This window comes from Cryptotermes secundus, unplaced genomic scaffold (genome assembly GCF_002891405.2).
Source record: "Cryptotermes secundus unplaced genomic scaffold, Csec_1.0 scaffold414, whole genome shotgun sequence".
In the NCBI taxonomy this organism is placed as follows: Eukaryota; Metazoa; Arthropoda; class Insecta; order Blattodea; family Kalotermitidae; genus Cryptotermes; species Cryptotermes secundus.
In genome coordinates, this window is record NW_019743151.1 from 838,624 (window position 1) to 860,013 (window position 21,390).

Genomic DNA, 21,390 nt, shown 5'->3' on the forward strand with positions numbered 1-21,390 from the left:
TAAATAGTGATGGTGCCAAACTGTCTCCCTGTTTTAATCCTTGATTTGTCTTAAAGCCTTCTGTTTATTGGTTCTGGATTTTAACTTCATTGATTGTTTCTGTCATGGTTAAGTTAATTATTCTACTTAGTTTTGTTGGAATACCAAAAGTGGACATAATCATCCTTAATTTCTTCCATATTATTGTATCATATGCTTGTTTAAAATCTATGAAGCATAGGTAAATATCCATATTAAATGCCCAGCATTTCTCCGTTATCTGTCTCAGGGTGAAGATGTAAGGATTAGGTAAATCGAAAAAATCCATTGACCTAGTCGAATGAAATCTGTGACCTTGCATCTTGTAGCATAGTACCTCAAATAACTATGCTACTATGTGCCCCCTTACCATATAGTGCAATGTTCACCTTTAGTCTGCATCAAGAAATAATTATCGTCTTTTCTTTGTCACTAAGCTATGAAAATGTATCTTTTGTAATAAAATAGCATTATTTTAGGAAAACTGTAGGAAAATAACACAGTGGAAGGGTTAAAACTGTGAAGAGAGTAACTGGCAACACTGTTCTCTGTGCAGTTCAGACAGATTCCAACTCTTGTAGATCAACTGCTGCTACCTTATTTGAGTATATAAATAGTTCTGTCTCAGATTCCTTCTATATGTATAATATAAATCCGTCGTAAATGTAACACTTTATTGTAGTTCTTGTCCTTCTCCTTTTACACTACATGTTTTGGCCGCAACCGGCCATCATCAGGTGTATTTCACTTCACACTGCACTTAATATTAACATTTAAACTCCAGATTTACAGTTGTTCACTGCTCTGTCGTCAGTCGGCACCCAATATTCCAGAACTCCCTTTGTTGATTTTGTTAATTATGTTTTAAAATCTTTATTAATATTCACACATCAGTTGGTTTAAAATTTTAAATTCTCAATTTAGCTTTAATATTTAAAATTTAAATTTAGATTTAAAATCAAAATCACAGAGCTACCTGCACTATGCTTATATATGCTGCAGCGGCTACCTCTTGCTTTCAGCACAACTCGTGTGTTATCTGTAATACACAAATATTCGTGTTACTGGCTTATGTTCTTACATTATTCATATATATTTGATACTGTTATGTGTACTTACTTTGTGCAGGTTCTTTGTGTGCGTGCCACTGCTTTTCTCTAATATGTTTGCTGTCTGGTGTGTTGTGTGCTGTGTTTTTATGTTGTTGAGTGTGGAAGGGGAATGGGTAGTGTAAAAGAAAGGGGACAAGAACTACAATAAAGTGTTACATTTACGATGGATATATATTATACATATAGAAGTGTGGAATGTAACAGGATGCTTAAATATAATATAGTACTCAGATTCCTTCTTTTGAATATGTTGTTTTGTGGATGTGAATTAATTCCTCATTTTTAACCACACTTTTTCAGCTGCATAAATCATATAGTGTCAGATGATAGGATGATATGTGAATTGGAAAGATTGTGGAGGCAAATGATCATGGCCCATTTTAAGGCATTGTGCCTACACTTGCCTGAAGTTACTCAGAAACCCATAAAAAGAACCTGTCATAGAAAATTACCTGCAGGCCAGAATTTAAACTGACAACCTCTACATAATTCATGGCTGTTAATGCACAGTCATTTCCACTTTAGCATATGTAAAAGTTTATGTTCCTGTGCCATGACTTTGTACCACACCATGGGGAGGGCATGTAGCAGAACAGATGTAAAGCTCCATCCATACTGGCCCTTGGGATTAGATGGAATGACCAGCCTCACGATTTAATTTGATTGGTGTATTTGTGTTATTGCAGTGAAAACACACATTGGATTCCAGCTTCTGCCCCAGTGTTCCATCATCCAACTGATTTGGAACTTATATCTGAGCAAAATACTTCTCAGACCACAACAAGACTGGCTTTTCAAATAAGAGGCAAGTACTCTCATTAGCATCACCAGTCCTAGACATCAGGTATAATTCACTTTCTTCAGCCTAAATGCTCTTATGTACTATAGTCATTCAACTTTAAGTCTACCTTGGATATCAGTTGACCAATATTTACAGTAGAAAATTTTAAGAAGAATTACTGCATCATTTATCCAGATAAAATTCTCTATATGACATGTATTGGGGCTGCCACCAAGATCTAATGGCTACAGTGCTTTCCTTACTTCTTTGTAGATTTTAGTTTCTGATTTGTGTGTCAGAGAAATTTTGAGAGCATAAATTAACATAATTCCAGTGACACTGCTTTCCAGGAAAAATAATTTCCAAATGATCAGGTATATCAACTGGCTAAGGTGGAGCAATTTCTTGGCTTTCTCATCCAATTGACATCACACACTGGACATGTTTTTATGAAGATTTCTTAAAGAATTGTATTGTTACTATCATCACCAAAAGTTATACAAACTAAATCTCAATATTACTGAAATCATCGCAGATGCTGCAACTGTTACATCACATGAAGGAAGAGAGTAAACATTACCAGGATGTCTGCCACATTTCAGCTGGTGTATGTGGCTGTTTTATAGCACTGTGAGGTTGATTATATACAGTGATCCAGTTAAAGCCATATCTAAATAGGAGGCACTGTATTTAATATCCCATTAAACTTAGAACATAAATTAGTATTCACAAAATACAGGGTGTTTAAAAATACATGGCATAACTTCAGGACTGAGTGCCTCATATGTAGATAATAAAAAGAGTTTGTATCAACATAGGTCCGGAAATGCACAGTTTCTGAGTTTATAAGGTCTGTCTGTGACACTAAGCTCTTCACATTACCTTACAGTAAATGTTCTAAATGTCCGTCTCCTGCCTCAGGAGGTGGACATGTGAGCTCAGCTTGACATCTCATTGCCACCTGAAGATGATCACAAATTCCTGGCATGTTGCATATTGTCTGAAAACCTGCCACAATTTGATATTGGAGAGTTTCCACATCATCCACTGGAGACAAATACACCAACGATTTGAAATGGCCCCACAAGTAGAAATCCAGTGGATTTAAATCGGGTGAGCATGGAGGCAGGGCAATTGGTCCACCTCTACCCATCCACTGACCAGTAAACTTTTGATTCAGGTACCTGCGGCCAACGAGTCCGAAATACGTGGGAACGTCATCATGCATGAAGTGCAGTTCTTGCTGAATGATAAGTGACACATCAGCCAAGTAATCAGGCATGTTGTTTTCCAAGAAAGCTTTGTAATTCTGCCCTGTAAGCCCGTTTGGAAGTATGTGGGGTCTGAATAACTTATCACCACAAATACTGGCCCAGATGTTGATGGAGAACTGCTTTTGTGATGTGATGTAAAAGTCACATGTGGATTTTCATTTGCCCACATATGCTGATTATGAAAATTCTTAATTCCATCTCTTGTGAACTGTGCATCATCCATAAATATCACAAAGGCAGGGAAGTTAGAGTTTGTACCACCAAAGAACCACTGGCACATTACTCGCACAGGGTAATCTTGTAGTGACAGGGCCTGTATATGCTGCAGGTCACAGGGATACAACTGTTGTACTCGCAACACTCTCCAGACTGTCGAGAATGAGCGACGCCCACTTGCATTGATACCCTTCATATGCTGATTCCTGGAGTTTCATACACATCCTTCTCTACTTCAGGAGTCATAGATCTTGGTTGTCCCTTGTTGGCAACATGAGGTGCAAAATTCCCATATTCACAAAGGTGGTGATGGATACTTACAAATGTTTTCCTATCTGCGTATCTTCATCCTGGATACCTTTCTTGGTACAAGTGATGAGCCACCACAGCGTTACCGTCCACCAAACCACACATGAAATGCATATCGGCTAGCTCTTGATTTGAGTACATCGTCTCAACATCTTGCAATCACTACTCACTTTCACACACAATTGCAATACACTTCTCCTATTAAGATTTGGAAACTTTCCAAGATTGTGTTGGATTGATACCACGACTGTCTTAACATAGTGAATGATGGAAACCATCTATGGGAGTTACCTTAACTAAAAAACTATGCATTTTCAGACCTATGTTGATATAAACTATTTTTATTATATACTGTGACGTGGATGGCGCAACGAGAAGTAGGGGTCACGTTAACTCTGCGGTCTGTGAGTGACGTCACAAATCCCCACCCCTTCCATTACCACGCAATGCTCAGTAAACACCCCCTCCCCCCACGGTGATGTGGCAGAAGAGCAACCGTGTTGTTATCAAGGGATAACGCAGTTGCCACACAGCAGTAAACAACTCTTGACAGTGTTGCTAGGCAACCTGTAAACATGGCGTCAGGAAACAGCGGTACCTATTACATAACTGTTTTCTGTGTTGTCCATGCCGAGGCTAAATAAGGAGCAGCGAACACTATTCAGTTAGTTAGTAGTGAGTGATTAGCCAGTTACAATGTAGTGAGTATTGAGCCAGTTACTAAGGAGAGGGTAACCAGTTAATTGCAGTCTAGTATTTGTGATACTGCTGATGGCAGTAATTGTGAGAGCGAATGTGCAATAAATTCACTATATCAAATAAGGCATGAAGGTACTTGTCGCATGACATATACCCAACACGTGACAATATGTATGAGGAACTCATTCCTAAAGTTATGCCATGTATTTTTAAACACTCTGTATACTGAAAATTGTTCTGAGTGTATGCATAATTTTTCTTGATCATATTTCAAGAAACATGTACGTAGCTGATTCCAAAAGTAAGGTCTCCAAAGCGCTGGGTAATTTTTCGTGCGGCTGTTGGCAACCCTGTTGCATTCGTTGCTTCCCCCACTCCCCCCAATACCACCAAGCATGCGCGCACATAGCTAGGACGCTCAGTCTTGGCACGGTTGCCGTTAGAAATGGAGCTCCCGATTACTAAAACCGTGAAGTGTGAGATTCGCGCAGTTATTCGGTTTATGAACGCAAAAGGGACTAAACCAATTGAAATTCATTGTCAATTGGTGGAAGTGTATGGCGAGTCGTGCATGGACATAAAGAACGTCCGCAAGTGGTGTAGGGAGTTTGAATCTGGTCGTACTGCAATACACGACGAAAAAAGAACTGGGAGACCGTCAATTTCTGATGAGACAGTCGCAAAGATTGAACGAGTCATGCGTCAGGATAGGCGCATCACACTCGATGATCTCTGCATTTCGGTTCCCGAGGTTTCCCGAACCACCATTTATCGGGTTTTGACAGAGAAGTTGAATTATCGGAAGGTGTGCGCAAGATGGGTCCTGCGAATGCTCACGGAAGACCACAAACGGCAGAGAGTTGACTCTTCCCGTGAATTTCTTCGCCGCTATGCTGACGAAAAGGACAACTTCTTGAATTCAATTGTCACAGGCGACGAAACCTGGGCGTACCACTTCACACCTGAGACAAAACAACAATCACGTCAGTGGCGGCATTCCTCTTCGCCTAAGCCTCGAAAATTCAAGCAAACACAGTCTGCCGGTAAAGTCATGGCAACTGTGTTTTGGGATCGAAACGGGGTATTGTTGGTTGACTTTATGGAAACTGGGACCACAATAAACGCTGAGAGATATTGTGAGACACTGAGAAAACTCAGGCGGGCGATTCAGAACCGGAGAAGAGGGATGTTGAGCAAGGGCGTAAGCATTCTCCACGATAACGCTCGCCCCCATGCTGCCCGACAAACCGTCGCTCAACTGCAACAGTTTGGATGGAACATCATCACCCATCCACCCTATAGTCTGGACTTGGCGCCCAGTGACTACCATCTCTTTCCAAAGTTGAAAGAACATTTGTCTGGAAAGCGCTTCAACAATGACGATGAGGTGAAAGCTGAGGTTCAAAGTTTCCTGAACAGCATGGAGGTGAACTGGTATGACATGGGCATACAAAAACTGCCACTGCGCCTACAAAAATGCATTGACCGAAATGGCGATTATGTAGAGAAATGAGTACATGTTCAAGATTCAACTGATGTATCCAAAATTGAAAATAAATGTTTATTTTATATTTTCAAACATAGGAGACCTTACTTTTGGAATTACCCTCGTATATAAGTTTCCACTGTGATGCTGCTGATGACATTTTCAGTATCTGTTGTATGCTTCTGTATACCCTCACCCTCCTCATTTCCCTGACCACAACACACCTATGACTTCTCCCCCGTGCTTCAGTTGCTTCCATAAACCTAGACACTCTTCCCCTGTCTCCTACTGGTTCACCCCAATTTTGTGATAGGGCCAGTGGGAACTAACAGGCTGGTTTCTGGAGTTCTTTTTGCTTCTGTATAATCCCACATCTTCACAAGCCATATGCATTGCTTGCTGGTTTCTTCCTTTACTTCCTCTTCATTCCTGAAGATGGAGATGACTAGTGTTGGGGAAGCATACACAAGAAGAAGAGTTTTTGAACTTAGAATAAACTGTGGAAATGCTGGTTATTATTTTCTTTTTAACCAAGCATTGTTTATATTTGTTAGTGTTTTTTCTGCTGTTCCAGATGTGTAATTTTTAAACATTCTCAGATCATCTGTTGCTTGTAATTTATGTTACATTGTTGCTGATTTTGGTGTTGTGTTCATAATATTTATATTGACTGATGTATAATTTGGTGACTGGCTAATGTAGCAATTGATTTGATTATGGTTAGCCAGAATATTCAATTTAAGATGCTTAAAAAACTCTTAATAAAAGCATTTGGACTTAAAAGAGAGATCAGTTAGGGGGACCTACATAATGAGGAGTGTCTTCTAATATTGTTAGGGTGGTTACATCAAGGATAAGATGGATAGCATGCATACCTTGCAAGGTTCAAAAACCTTGGGAGAATATATAGTGTATGTTATTATTATAAAAGGGTTCTAAAAGTTTGGACTAGATTCACACGGGTGTGAATCTTGTGAATTTTCAGGCTCCATAAAAGCAGACATTTTCTTGACCAGCTGTGCATAAACTTCTCAAGAAGATTTAGTGCCATGGAGTGAGTTAACTCATTTGTTAGTTCTAGTATGTACTATAGGAGCAGAATCCCTGTGATGTTCTTTCTTACAGTTTAATTCATTTATAGGGCCAGATCACATGAATATCCTGTTAGCACCATCTGTGAAACTTATAAATTGGAGCTTTGATGCAGAAGTGACTGAAAGTGGTTATGAGTGGCAAAACAAACCCGTTTATTTAATTAATTATGTTCAAGGCTTACCAGGGACTCCTTTTGAATTCTGGATTGACTTGGAGGTAAGTAGAAGAGGTGAATGTGTGAGAAAATGTAATGTAAAAACAGAAGCCCATAATGGATTCAGGAAAAGCAGGTCACTGGGAGTGATAAACACTCTCTTCTTGAAAGCATTCAGAAATGCGTTAAAAAAAGAAAAAGGAAGAAAATGACCAGACTGGTATTCTTTGTGATTTAACTAAAGCATATGATCTTATAAATCATGATATTCTAATCGCCAGATGAAATTCATATGGAGTTAGAGGCACTGCAGGCTTGTGGTTCGACTCATATTTAACATATCAGAAGCAGGCTCTTGAAATAAACTGAAATGGCAATAAAAACAAATCAAGAAAAACACATTTCAGCATTATAAAAAATTAAACATGGTGTACCACAAGGTTCTTTCTTAGCACTGATATTTTTATTATACATAAATCCAACTGCCAAGCTCTCATGCTTTTGGACAAGCACATATGCTGGGATAAAAATTTTCAATAATCTCCCATCTGATTTCAAAAGTCTTATGAATAAGAAAGCACTAAAATGATACTTAAACACACACTCCTTCTACTTCGTTGATGAATACTTATTGTTCAGAAATTGATTCATCCATTTAAAGGTTGTGTAAATAGCATAAATTGACAGTATTGATGTATATATGTGGATGTATTTTTGAATGGTCTCATGTGTAACCACTGTGTTTTCTTGTGTGAAAACTTGAGTTATGCTCTGCATATGTTTTTGTATTTGTATGACATATTCCACATCCTACAGTCATTTTGACTAACTTTGGATACAGGGAATGCAATTCAATGCAACATATAAAAAAATTATCTCTTCTTGTAAGAGTACATAACTTTCCTGTAAGCATAACAGTGTCTTCATGTAAGCACTGATTAACACTTCAAGTCCTGCAGCATACTTTCTCCAAGATTCTGTTTGTATGTTTATTGCATAGTTTTCAGGTACATATTGAAATTTTGTGTGTTCTTATGCTTGAAATGCACGAAGTATTACCATTATGTAGAACAGCTGCAACATAAAGTGGATGATGTTACACTTACAGGTTTTTTTTTTGCCTTGGAAAAGGGGTTCTATGACTGATTATACTGTATAGGAAATAATACTAGAATTCAGGATATTAATTTTTTAAATTTAGTTTTAATGCAACAAGACACAAATGGCTCAGTGTCGAGATGAGTCACATAACCAGCAAAGATGTGGCAAATAAAAATGGCCAGGTATTGTTTCCTTTATATTCCAGTTTGTACACAATCTATATTTTCTTTTTAAACGTTTAAAAATAATTAATTTTAATCTTATTAGCAGTCCATGACATATTTAAAAGTTACTGCATCATTTTCCAGTAGACCTGTTTCCAATATTATTTAAAAACTACTAAAAATATTTTCTGTAATGTGATGTAAAGCTTGTGGTGATGATTCATAATGGACAGATTTTTCATATGCAAATAAGTTTCAGTTGTAAAAGTATGAATTAATGTTGTTTTTAAAAATTCTGTTGTTGAAGGCGGTATATGGAAGTTTTTATAAGCTTATTGGTTTGAACGACGCTTAGTTTATGGCAGTATGCAACAGTGCCCAGAACTCATCTTATTAAAAATATAAAATACCTGTTGGTTATTAAAAATAAGAACTAGGAGGCTGAAGGTGGCCGCCAGTGGCATAACATTCTTTCCAAATTTATTGAAAATTGGTCATTTGGTTCAAAAGTTGAAAGACACCTACACATATATATCACTGTCTTTCTGTTTTCTGAAAGGAAACACTGGGTTTGATGTTTCAAAATACAAATTGTTATTGCATTGGTTGATATTTATTGGCATTGTTTTCCTTGTAGGTTACCAAAGGTCCACCTGTTGTGCGTGTGGACATTGCAGCAATTGGTCATTACATTAACAGTCATGAATACATGTCAGAAGAATTTAAGAAATTCCTGAGGAAGTACCCTGACTGGGCACATGTAACTGCTTGGGCCACAGCTTTCAAGGCATGGAAGTTCTAGTTCATAATTTAGCATTTCATTAATGAAGGTATTCAAAGCAGTTTGAATTTTGTTAGTTTATAAGCACTGAAAGGGATGAAAGTAATACTGATCATAAATATTTGAATGGGCTATGTGTTGGTCATGTACAGTTAACAAATCATCTTTTTTTTTAGTTTTGTCATCATATGATGTAATTGGGTGTTATTAACTGTTATTTTAGCATAAAAGTATACATTTTATATGTATATTCATATCTAGCTTTTGTTTAATTTTTCTATATCTTAGGTACAAAGAACTCTTTATGTGCTCAGAGCAGCTTCTTGTGTATTTTAAATGAACCTGACCTTTGTACTGACCCATATTTTCCCCTTCTGTGGAGGTATTTTGTAAATGCCTGTTGCTAAGCTGGTCTGAGCACAGAGTAAAGTCATTTTAATGCAACTTATATATGAGCATGTTATTTTTTTGTTTCTACAGTCAAACAACCAGAAAATAAAGACAGACATACACACATGTACAATATACAAGCACACTTATGTACAGAATATTACACGTAACAGTCACAGCATGGTACTTAGCATTTACATACTTAATGATTGAAGAATTTAAATGTTCAATCTGCACACTCCAAAGGAATACAGCCACCAAGCCCAAGTCATGACATTTACTTGAGGGAGGAGAAGAGAAGAATTTTTCCCCCCTTGTTTTCAAGAGTGATCTATAAGACTATATTCCCTCCCCCATCTTTGAAATGAAAGAAGTATGAAAAAATATGTTTTATGTCAGAATTAAAAATAATTTTGTGATGACAGGGCTGGTATGTGTTAGCTGCAGAACTGATTTGTGAATGCAATGGGATGTAGTTCTTTTTTCTTCTCTCTCTCTAAATTATCATTTTAGGAATATCCCTATAATATACAAGAAGTATAACTATAATGGCAAACATGGAGTCATCAAATCTTTATGCCACTGTTCTCTTTGGTGTGCAGATTTTTGAACAAGAAATATTGTGTTATATATACTATGGAAAATATTAATAGTTTAATACTTGCAGGGATATTGAAGTATGTGGTAAAAACAATGAAGCAATATATGTGTGGATAGAACATCGTTGTGGGTACAATACAGGGTATAAGAAAGAGAGCAAACTCACATTAACTCTCTGATTTAGTCACCTGTTGATCAGAAGATAGATTTAACTATCAGGACAAAACATAAACTTGGTGGGAGAACTGAGGTTTGGTAATAACATATTCTGTCAATACTGCACATTCTAGCTTCACTTGAATATACAGATGTGTCTGCATGAAATTCAAGCTTTGTTGAGCAAAGGCTGCTTCATTTGTACACTGTTCCGACAGTCCCTGTGTTGCAGTCCTAGCAATCATGTAACTGGTTCTATGGTGTGTAACAGAGTGTATTTAGAAATGAAATATAAATGTGAATTTTTGTCACAAAATGTAACTTCCTGTTTAGAATGACAAGTTTTGATCCCCTGCTTTCACACTTCACTCATTCTTAAAATTCTGAACACGAGAGCATTCATCTTCAGGCATGTGCTGTAACTTTGTTACTGCGGGAATGGCATCTGTAAGTACTGGCTTTATTATATTAAGTATGAGAACAGTCAGCTGGGTGACCTCCCTAGGTTGCCTGATCTTTCTTACCATTCACTCTTTGGTTCAGAATTTGTTTCAGCTGCATCATAGAGAAATCTACTTATTGTAGTCCACATAAACTCTGACTACTTCTCCTGAATACTTCCTCTGTGAGGGCATGAAGTAGAAATCAGGTTGTAGTTCACTGTGTGGACGAGGTGGCCCACGATGTCGATCTTGTGTATAGTAGCCATTGTGAGGGGGGCCAGCTCCTCCGGCTTGATGCACTGTCCTAGGAAGGGAGTATGTGGTCCGCTCTATGGGACCAGGCACCTGGTAACCTCCACCACCACCGCCTCGTGGACGCTGCAAGGACCTTGTTTTTGCATAATGTCCTCCATTGTTTTGGTAGCCACCACTGTTATGTGCTACTGCTGCAAGTGGTTTGTGTGCTCCCATTGCCCGAGAGGAGCCATTGTTAGGTAAAGTTCCGGATGGTCCTGTAGGCTTCTCTTCCGATTCAAATGCTTCAAATGCATAATTGGTGTTGGCTGCAGAGTAGTCTTTCCAGGCTGAATTTGGAATTAGATGATCATAGTAAAAAAAAATATACTTTAATTTATATTAGAAATTTATTCAAAGGAAACTCCAGTGAAGTATATTTCAGATGTGCAACTTTCCTGTACGAAGCACAGGATTAAATTCTGTTATTCATTTTAATTAATTACCGTACTCTTTGACTTATCTATTCAAAATACTTTGATATATTTAATTCAGAGATTTCAGTACCTAACTGTACTGGTTCCCTTGCAAAATAATATCTGCTGATCATAGAGGAGATTTCTATGTACTCTTTGAAAAAAAAAAAAGGATCCATATGCACAGAAATGTGGACTATGAGACAGTGAAACAGCTAAACTGTACAAAATAAGCCAGGATTGGGAACTACTGGATATTTTGCATTTTTGTGTTCATCATTCCTGCAAGGTGTGAAGTCATTTAAGATCAAAATTGTGATACTGCTTAGTGATATGTCATCCTCTATATAAAAGACTAATCATGCTATTTTGTAAGTGTGTATGAATTTGTGAATAGAACCAGAGGATGGCAGCAAATGCATCCAGTTTTTTGTTGTATATTGTGACATGATGGCTGTAAGTCAGAATGGCGGAACAAATACATGCAGCCATTGCTAGGCAACAGCATGGTAAACACATCTCTGCAGCAATAGGGCCTGATATGACAAAAAAGGATGCGGTGTTTTCTACGCAGCCAGCATTAAGGTTACATAACAAGCAGCAACTGGACAAGCCACCAATCCAAATTATCACTTTTAGTGGACTGACCGCTTCCCAGGAAGAAAAGGCATTCCCCATAACCATGTAGGCCTATGCTATATGTGTGATACATACACTTGACAAAGGCGAGGCCTCTTCATAAGAGACAAACCCATCTTCATGTCAGAGAAGACGTTACATAAGGACTATGACTGCAAGGGTTCTATTGTGAAAAAGAAACAACCTCTGGCTGTGAGCCTTAGGGGACTTGGTGTTAAGACAAACTGATTGGTGGTGAACTGCAAGTCAGAAAGCAACTCTGACTCTGAAGCCATTAGTGAGAGTCTGAAGGCTCCCACAGCTGTGAGACAGTAAAATATGGTCATGAGTCCTGTGGGAATCAAGAATCACTGTGCTATTGAGGGCCAGCAGCAATTAGCAGTCAGTCAGCTGGAAGTCATAGTTGGTGGTTAGCAGTCGCTACCTAGCAACAACTACTGGCAACCTCATAACAAAGAGAAGACTTTACGTATGTTGTAGTTGTAGCGATCTACAGAGTGCATAAAGCAATGAGACTGTTACAATTATTTGTAGTTCCAAGATATAAGGATTCAATAAATTGAATTATCAATCCAAACCCGTGGCTAGTCACTAACACATGACAGAATATTAGTGTGAGTTGGCAGCAGTTACAAATATGAACAGAAAGTGGCAGCAATAATTGCACTGGAAGGTAGGTTTGAGTTGCTATTGCAATATTGCAGTCTGCATCATAAATTATGTATGTTTGGCATTAAAGTCAATTGCAAATATCCTGGTTAGCTGGTGTAGCTCAGTCTGTAGCCTGGAAAACTGGAGAAATGGGATTCAGTTCCCAGGTGGGTCAGAGAACTTTATCTGCACCACCATGTGCTGACCAGCTGTGGGACTCTCCTATCCAGTTGATACTGGAAGTAAAGCAGACCATTTAAATCCTTCTAGTGTCAAGGTTAGGAATGTGTGGGACTGACCTCCACTCCCTCATACATCTTCACAGCATGACAATAAGTAATTAAGCAGAAGGACAAATTTACCTGTACAGACTGCTTTTAGACAAAGTTTTATTTTATCTTCTCAGTAGATTTGATGCTAATAATTTCTTCTTGAAATTTCAACAGGCTTGTTTATAGTTATTCTCTAAAACTCCCAAGCCCATTTAATGTTTACTGTATGATTTGTATTCTGTTAAAATGAATCAGTCTATTATGTTCACATAATAATGTGGGACAGCATGAATTAAACTTTGTACCCAAACTAGGCATGTATTCATAGATTTGATAATGATTTAGATGCTGAAATTTTCCAAAATCTTTATTTGCATTATCTAGTACCTACGACAGACACTTATTTTGGAAAGAATTACCAGCATAATATACGTATTTATTTTCAAGAGCAAATTTAAAAAGTTCAGCATCCAATGGGATGTTGAGAAAGGTAAGCAGTTATATAAAAATGCATCCAAAGACCTGAAATAGCAAAATAGTTCCTTGTAATAATGAGGAAATAATTAATCATAATGGTAAAAATGATATTTTGGTAAGAGATGCACTTTAGTTCTGAAAATCTTGAGTGTTTTTGTAGTTTCAGTTTTATTAATTCTTTCCCTGCTACATGTATCATGCTTAAACATTCTGGCCTTTGTAGACTCGAATACAACATATGAAGAGATCACTGAAAGAAATATCTTGAATCGCTGCTCAATATTTACAGCTAACTCTTCATGCTTTTATAACAATAGAAATGTTGGTTTCTTTACATAAACACCTCCATGGAAGGATTAAGTATGTTACAGTTTGTGGAACATGCCAAAGAGAAATGTGAACCATAAGGGTACAGAAAACAGTTCCTGAAGATTTTCATGTGTTTCCTTCCACGTTTTTACAGTTATTGAAGAGTTAGGTTAGGAAACAACTTGACCTCACTCACCCGGTAATTACCAGTTTCTCCGAGCTGTGACAAAACCGGGCTGTTCCGGGCGAGCGGAAGTCCAGTTATCGGTGTAAAGGTAAGGTGCAGGGAAGTCACTGGGGTGGAAATGGCCTGGGGTCCCAAGTGGTATCGCATACACCCGCTACGCACAGCATGCCAGTCAACAGAGCAGTGCCAAAAACGAGAATGTGATGATATGAGATTAGTGTCAGTCTGTGTGTATTAATTTTGTAGCTCCCAAGCCTCAATTAATGTATCACTCTGAATCATATTTTACAGTAATTTAATCCTTTGGTGCATCATATAAAGTTGCTGTATCCTGGTGCAATCAGAGCAGTCAAATGAAATACCCTTTATGAACTATGTTTTAGTATATTATGTGTGTCAGGGAATATTGTGTTCTAATGCACCAGGCGTAGCAGAGAGTGGAAACATCTCTGCAGTTTATAGTGTTGAATATGGAGTGTATATTTTCTGATGTTGGTGGAAGAAGCAACTTCAGAAGCATCTGAAAGTGTGTTCTGTCAATTTCTTTGTGTAAAAAATTACTACAGCAAATTCCATTGAACAGAAGAATGTATTTGTTAAAATAGAGTTTCATTAAATTGAAAATTAATGACACTGTTGCAAATTTTACAGGTATGTACTCGTATGTATATATACAGTGAAAACTGCAATAACTACAGGGTGAATCGTATAGAACCGGCCCGATGAATTTGTTAATAATTCCGCAGGTGCTGCTTATAACTGCTCACAATTACGACATAATAATCCGTGGGCCGTGCTGAGTCAAATGGTGTGTGCATGATCCGGCAAGTAACAGCCCTTATGCTGCAAGGTCAAGGACAATCCCGAAACGTGTCTGCAGTGCGCAGGCGACAGTCATGGAGTACACTGTTGAACAGCGGGTGTTTCTCGTGCGCACGTACTGGGTGACAGGCTCAATTGCGAACACACAATTGGAATGCAGGAGGAAGTCTGGAGTTCGCAAGAAGCCAGCGAAATCGACTATACCATCTTTGGCTCAGAAATTGGAAAGGACAGGGACACTTTTAAGTGAACGTGGTAAAAACCGCCGAGAAATGCCAGAAGAAACTATTGCAATTGTGCGGGACAGGTTACTGCAGTCTCCCAAGAAATCATTACGATGACTAAGCCAGGGAACCAGGTATTCTTATTCAACGTGTCAACAGGCTGCAAAGAAAGCGAATCTTCGTCCCTACAAGATCACCAGTGTTCAGGAATTGGGTGATGTTGATAAATGGGTATGGTACTGTTTATGGTTTCGGGAATTCATGCACAATAACCCCAGAACTTTGGATATCACTTGGTTTAGTGATGAAGCATGGTTCCACCTATCAGGATATGTAAACGCACAAAATTTCAGGATCTGGGCATCTGAAAACCCACATGAGATTGCTGAATCACCACTACACCTACAAAAAGTGGGTGTGTGGTGTGCCATTTCTGGTTTATGAATCATTGGACCGATCTTCGACATGACCGTGGACAGCACCTTATACTGCCGTATTTTTTACCATTTCGTGCAGCAGCTGCATGATGTGGAACTTACACAGGGTTATTTTCAGCAGGATTCAGTGACGTGTCAAATGTCCAACAGGTCCATGGAACTGATTGAGAGCTTCTTCCCCGATCGCATCATCTCTAAAAAGATGTGGCACCCAAAACCCCCCAACCTTACCAGCCCGGATATTTTTCTCTGGGGTTTACTGAAGGACAGGGTGTATGCAATCAAACTGCGTACTTTACAGGATTTAAAGGACAACATTTCGGCTGAAATCAGGAACATCACTGAAGAAACACTGCGGTGAGTCACGGCAAATATGCGAACGCGGGTGGAGGTGTGCCTACTTGAAAACGGCGGACACTTTCAACACCTGCTCTGATCACGGCACACAATCCAAGATAAGATATGTGTAAATTACTTTAATATCTGTATGGTATATTTTATATTACAGCTCATTTCGTCGAGCCGGTTCTATATGAATCACTCTGTACAAGAAACTACAGAGGTTTATCCTCTCTGCTACAAGGGCTCATACTGAAGGAAACCTTCACTGCAGGTTTCAGCCTGCTATATTGGGGACCTAAGAAATCCTAACTGAAAATAACTGGCACTCTGCTGACTGCTTCCAGTGGTGAAGTATCCTGTTCCAGCTGGCAGAACCCTTCAAGCTTTATTTAAGGATACCACCTCCACATGAACAGACCTGGGTAGTGGATGTGCTTGTGTCTGATTTGAGCATATCATCTTATTCTGGTAAAGAACTTGTGTTTTATGAATTAAAGGTATGCCTCAAGTGAATCCTGGCTCCAACCTTATCATATTTCTTTTTAACAGGCTGACTTGAAAGTTACCTACTTAGGAAATTATGTTTGAAATAAATCATGTACAAAACTGAATATATTAGTATTACAGATTTACTTTACCTAAGTACAAAATGAAATTAACAGAAACACTAATGGGCACTAATGAACCACGTATTTGTGTGCTTTACTAGGGCCCTGTGTTACCAAACTTTTGTTTCAGTACCAAAAGGGGTTTCAAACATTTTCTGAATGAATAGCTCAGTTAATGCTTATCTGATAATAAAATAAAAATGCAAACATGGCTCTCATCTGATTTTGAGTCCTTATGACTACTACTTTAAACTAGCTGCCTTGACATAGCACAGACATTTTACTGTGATGTGCAGCTGGTCAAGAGTCCTGGAGTTAGAACTGATAATCTTACACATATTATGTCAATCTTGCAAAATAGCATTTCTCAAGGTTTTTGTTCAGATTTGCTGCTCGATGTGTGTAGTTAATTAAAACATTCAGCCAAACCAAAATTAAAATGAAATAAAATAGGGTTCACTACATATGTTTTGGTCTCTCTAGGACTGAGCCATCTTAAAATCACAACCTGATTTATACTAACACTAGAACTTTGGATCGGGTACCACCAGTAATTGTGTATCTAACACTGTTCATTATTAAATTCAGTATCACAATCACATACAAAAGTCAAAACAAACTTATGGAATTAGAATATTAAGTACAAAACCTAGATATGTGTACACACAAATAAACTTATCACAAGCAACTAATGTTGTAGAAATATGTCATTTAAAGTCAAGTGCTCGCCAAGAATAACTTATTGGGTGTTACTTGCACTAAATTAATGCGTAAGGAGATTACATCCATCTTGTCTGTCTGTATGTTTTATCTTTTAAACTGCTGCCAACAGATTTAATGAAAAATATTTGGTATTAGTGTCAGAAAAATTTAACTGTGGTTCATTTTCAGCCAGTATACTGCCCCCACTTCTTGAAGCTCTAATCACACTATATCAATTTTTTTAACTGATCATAATAAAGTGGGACATGACATGAATTATAGCTCTCATTAACCCTTAGCTCACTCCATTAAACGCTAATGTATGGTGCTAACAGCCAAGAACAATTCCAAGAGTGTTCCATTGCAATACAGTTGATCTGATGGAAGAATAACATTCAACAGTAAAAGTTCTTTGCTCAGAATTAAGATCTATCTTGCTTCATCAAAACATGACACTGCATTGCGTTATGAAACACTAAACAGAGGGTGGCCCTCTGCTTGTTTGATTGTCAATGTCGACGAGTTCCTGTACCAGTATGTTCTAAGTTGGATATCTGCCCAATGATTAATTCCATCTCCCACATGGACTATACTGGGACTTCGAATTCTATTGCATTATGATAATTTTAGTCTAACAAGGGCTTTATAAATTTTAATTCTTGCATAACTTGAGACTAGCGATGGTTTGAAAATCCGTTTTATAATACTCCAGATTATTGTTTGTTACATGAGAATAACTGCTTTGTTGAAGAATGCTGTCTTCTGGGATGTTGCGCTATGTAGATCTTATGTGAACTGACGTTTCAGAGGAATGTATCACTGCAGCTACCTGCTCCTTGCTCGCAGATTTTTCTACCCTGAAGATGGAGCTGAGACGTTCCTCCAAAACGTCAGTTCACACAAGATCTACATAGCGCAACATCCCAGAAGACAGCATTCTTTATAGTCAATGTTGTGAAAACCTCAAATCTTATAACTACTGTGTTGTTTCTTGTATTGTACAGTTATATGGACAATGTCCATTATGTGAGACACATTTGATGTACATAACATTTTGGGGTTGGCTGTACTCCTATCATCAAATTGTTGAATATCAATATTCTGACAAGTGTTTTATTTCTATTTTCAATGCTGGTGGCAAAGGTTGGGACTGAGCATGCAGTCCTTTGAGTATTAAATGTAGCCAAGAAATCCCTGTGCTTAATTATATTCTCTGATATGAGGTTTCCTGAGATCTTAACACAAAGACATCACACTCAGTAATATCATATGTTATTCAAAACTGGAACCTTCACATTAAGGAGTTCCATATTAAGTCACATGTGAGGAACAGTTAAAACTGTCAACAGGTTACCAGAATTCACTTTTTCAGACACTGTGGCATGGGTGACTTTAATTACAAGAGGATGGCTTGTTTGATGCTGGGACAAAGACCATCCAAGTAATCACTTCCAGTCAATGGACTTCATGAAAACACTCGCAGCAACAGGAAATACAGTATTGGAATATGTGCAGAAGAGCTAAAAATAAAGATGAAAAGACAATGCAGTAAGCATGCCACTTACCTTGTGGTAGGAAGAAGGATTTCGTACTGTCTTGTAAATGGTACACCCTGCCTGAATAACAGCAATCAAAACTAGAGCTGCAATGCAACCAATCACAATGTATAGTTTTGTTGCCGACAGCAGCAGTCCCCCTTTCTGAGAGTCCCCTTCCACAGGAATAGCAGATGTCACTATGAAACATGGAGCAGACCACTTAGTTATCAAACAATCTGTGTGCCATAAAACTCATTACAACATAATTTTAGACTTGTAAATGTACTCACATCCTTGTGCCTCGAACACAAGATACCCTGGATCAACAGCAAGGTTTCCAACTCTGCCTGTTGCAACGGTCTCCTGCAGCGCTTTCTCCACTGGGCTCAGATCCTCTTTGAGAGACCTCCCTTTCTCATACTGTGCTTTATCCATGATCACATTCATTTTGGCAAGCACTTTGTCATCACTCCTGTTCATAAAATTAAAAATTTGCTTCAGAGGAAAAATAATACAGAAAAACTGTGCTAAACATAAAAATGATTATGATTATTACTGAAGATAAGGTAAAAGGTAAAGTTGAACCTGTGCTTAACTAATTAAGCACTACATCATGAAGGTGTATGGGGGAGTGGATGTATAGATCCACATTTTCTTGACCTCGGCACTAGTTGGAGGTGAGTGGTCAGCTTCATGCCCCTGCCGCTTTACCCCCAGTACCCACTGGATAGGAGGTTGGTTGGACCCCAGAGCCAGTCTGGACGACTTGGAGGAGAGAAAATTCTTGCCCTCACCAGGACTCGAACTTCAACCCCTTGGTCATCCAGCCCATAAACCAGTCACTATACTGACTGTGCTATCCCGGCTCCTAGACTGAAGATAAGAGAAACACAAAACTAACCATGAATTAAGTCAGTTATATTCTGTTATCATCTTAATGAAAAAATAAACCTGAAAACCCAATTATAAATATGAAATAATCTTATAGGTGGGTACAGATGTTCTGGAGGAGCGTGATACCTCCATCTTGGGATTGAAGGAATCGGCTAGGCTATACAGGCAGATGATAGTCAGCTGAAACCCACAGGAAAGGATGAGGAAATGGAGCTGTGTGTGGGTAAACAGGAATTACAGGCAGGGAAAATGACTCTTGTAAGGACTACAGTATTCTTTCAGTCACAGCAATATTGCAGTCCTGGGAGCCAGTTTTTCTGCCTATTGTTATCACTGGCCTGGACTGAGTTCCATTTCCTCATTCCCATGTGTTACAGTGACAACCTGCATATATAATGCAGGAGGCATATGCACAGTTTACTCGAATCCAGCCCACCAAAATCAACAGTAGGCTGAAAATATTAATAGAGGAATATGTTTGTTATAAGCTGATTTCAGAAAGCCATTCCTTATTAGAAATGAGATTTCTTGCTCACCTGTGACCTTCTACATTACTTATGACCATGCAGTGCTCAAACTTTGTTGCTGCAGTAATTCAAAATTGTATAATTTCAAAGCATTCAGTAACTGTTTAAAACTTTTTTAGAGAGAGAGTGAGAAATTTAAGGAAACAAGCATGAATTGAATGTTTAAATTTCAAATGTCTAAACGATAATCTTATTCATTTATTAAGACTGACTCTCACACCTAATCTGATATCTTAACACAGAGTAAACAGTCTGGAAGAAAGAATGATTTATTCCTCTGTGAATAATGTGATGTCAAAGTGTTACAGTTTCTGTGACCTTTTGCCTTTAGAGAATAAATGTACATCATTTATCCCACTCCTTTGTAGTGTCTGATTGAATTATGGGGAAATAAACCTCTAGATCCTTAAAGTCTGAGATCTTTGATGCTCTGCCAGCTGGTGATTCACATCACTCTGAAAGCATAAACCATTTTTTTAAATTAAATGGATCACTGAAGATGACTCACTCTTGAAATTGATTTACATGAAGCTTATGGAACCCAGGAAGCCTTCCCAAAGCACCACTGAAGCCATTGCTGACTGTATTGGCAAGAATATCAAATTCTGGAGAACCAGGTTTTGGTATCTGGAAATTCTCGCCCAGGTTCACCAATTTGACTTCCACATTGTAGGAGAGCCGTGGAGGAGCAGCAGTTGATGTCATCAGTACCGAGTTTATATCTGTACAAAACATATAAATACTTTAGTTGATGTTATAACACATTTTATCGTCTCTCCTCAGGAGAGGATCTCCTCTGGCGCACTGTGAGCCAGTAACACTCGTGGCTTTGCCCGAGGTGGGACGGCCACTAGCACCAGGTCTAACACCGAAATTAGCGGACGTGACCACAGCGGCCAAGCCACACCTAAACACCAGAGAATTTCAAGAGTTAGAGGATCTCGTGTCCAAGTACTCCGATATCTTCGCACAAGACAACGAAGATTATGGAAGGACAAACAGAGTATATCACCGCATAGACACGGGAGAAGCCCGGCCAATTCGACAGCCACCGAGGAGAGTGCCCCTGGCAAAACAAGCAGAAGTGAAGGAAATGCTCAAAAACATGAGAGGACAGGGTGTTATAGAAGAATCGGACAGCCCTTGGTCGTCCCCGGTCGTTTTGGTCAGGAAAAAGAATGGGGAACCCCGTTTCTGTGTGGACTACAGAAAGCTGAACGACGTCACCAAGAAGGATTGCTTTCCACTACCCCGCATTGACGATACCCTGGA

The 21,390-nt window shown here is 38.6% G+C and overlaps 2 protein-coding genes across 4 annotated transcripts in view; one reads left to right on the forward strand and one right to left on the reverse strand.

Annotated features, from left to right (window-relative positions):
- The window catches only part of LOC111873851 (endoplasmic reticulum metallopeptidase 1), a 74,517-nt gene extending 63,860 nt beyond the window's left edge, over window positions 1-10,657 (forward strand). For 2 of the 3 annotated variants that reach the window (XM_023868883.2, XM_033755244.1), the window contains exons 12-14: window positions 1,817-1,935; window positions 7,037-7,206; window positions 9,047-10,657. In XM_023868883.2, coding sequence (XP_023724651.1) covers window positions 1,817-1,935; window positions 7,037-7,206; window positions 9,047-9,211 — 454 coding nt within the window. In that variant the 3' untranslated portion in view covers window positions 9,212-10,657. The remainder of the gene's footprint in view (window positions 1-1,816; window positions 1,936-7,036; window positions 7,207-9,046) is intronic. The other variant, XM_033755245.1, reaches the window with a different exon arrangement.
- A 3,377-nt stretch (window positions 10,658-14,034) lies between these two features.
- LOC111873850 overlaps window positions 14,035-21,390 on the reverse strand; it is a gene marked incomplete at its 5' end in the record, with an annotated part of 63,007 nt that continues 55,651 nt past the window's right edge. The window contains 4 exon segments of the mRNA XM_023868881.2: window positions 14,035-14,178; window positions 18,725-18,894; window positions 18,988-19,169; window positions 20,627-20,840. Coding sequence (XP_023724649.2) covers window positions 14,041-14,178; window positions 18,725-18,894; window positions 18,988-19,169; window positions 20,627-20,840 — 704 coding nt within the window.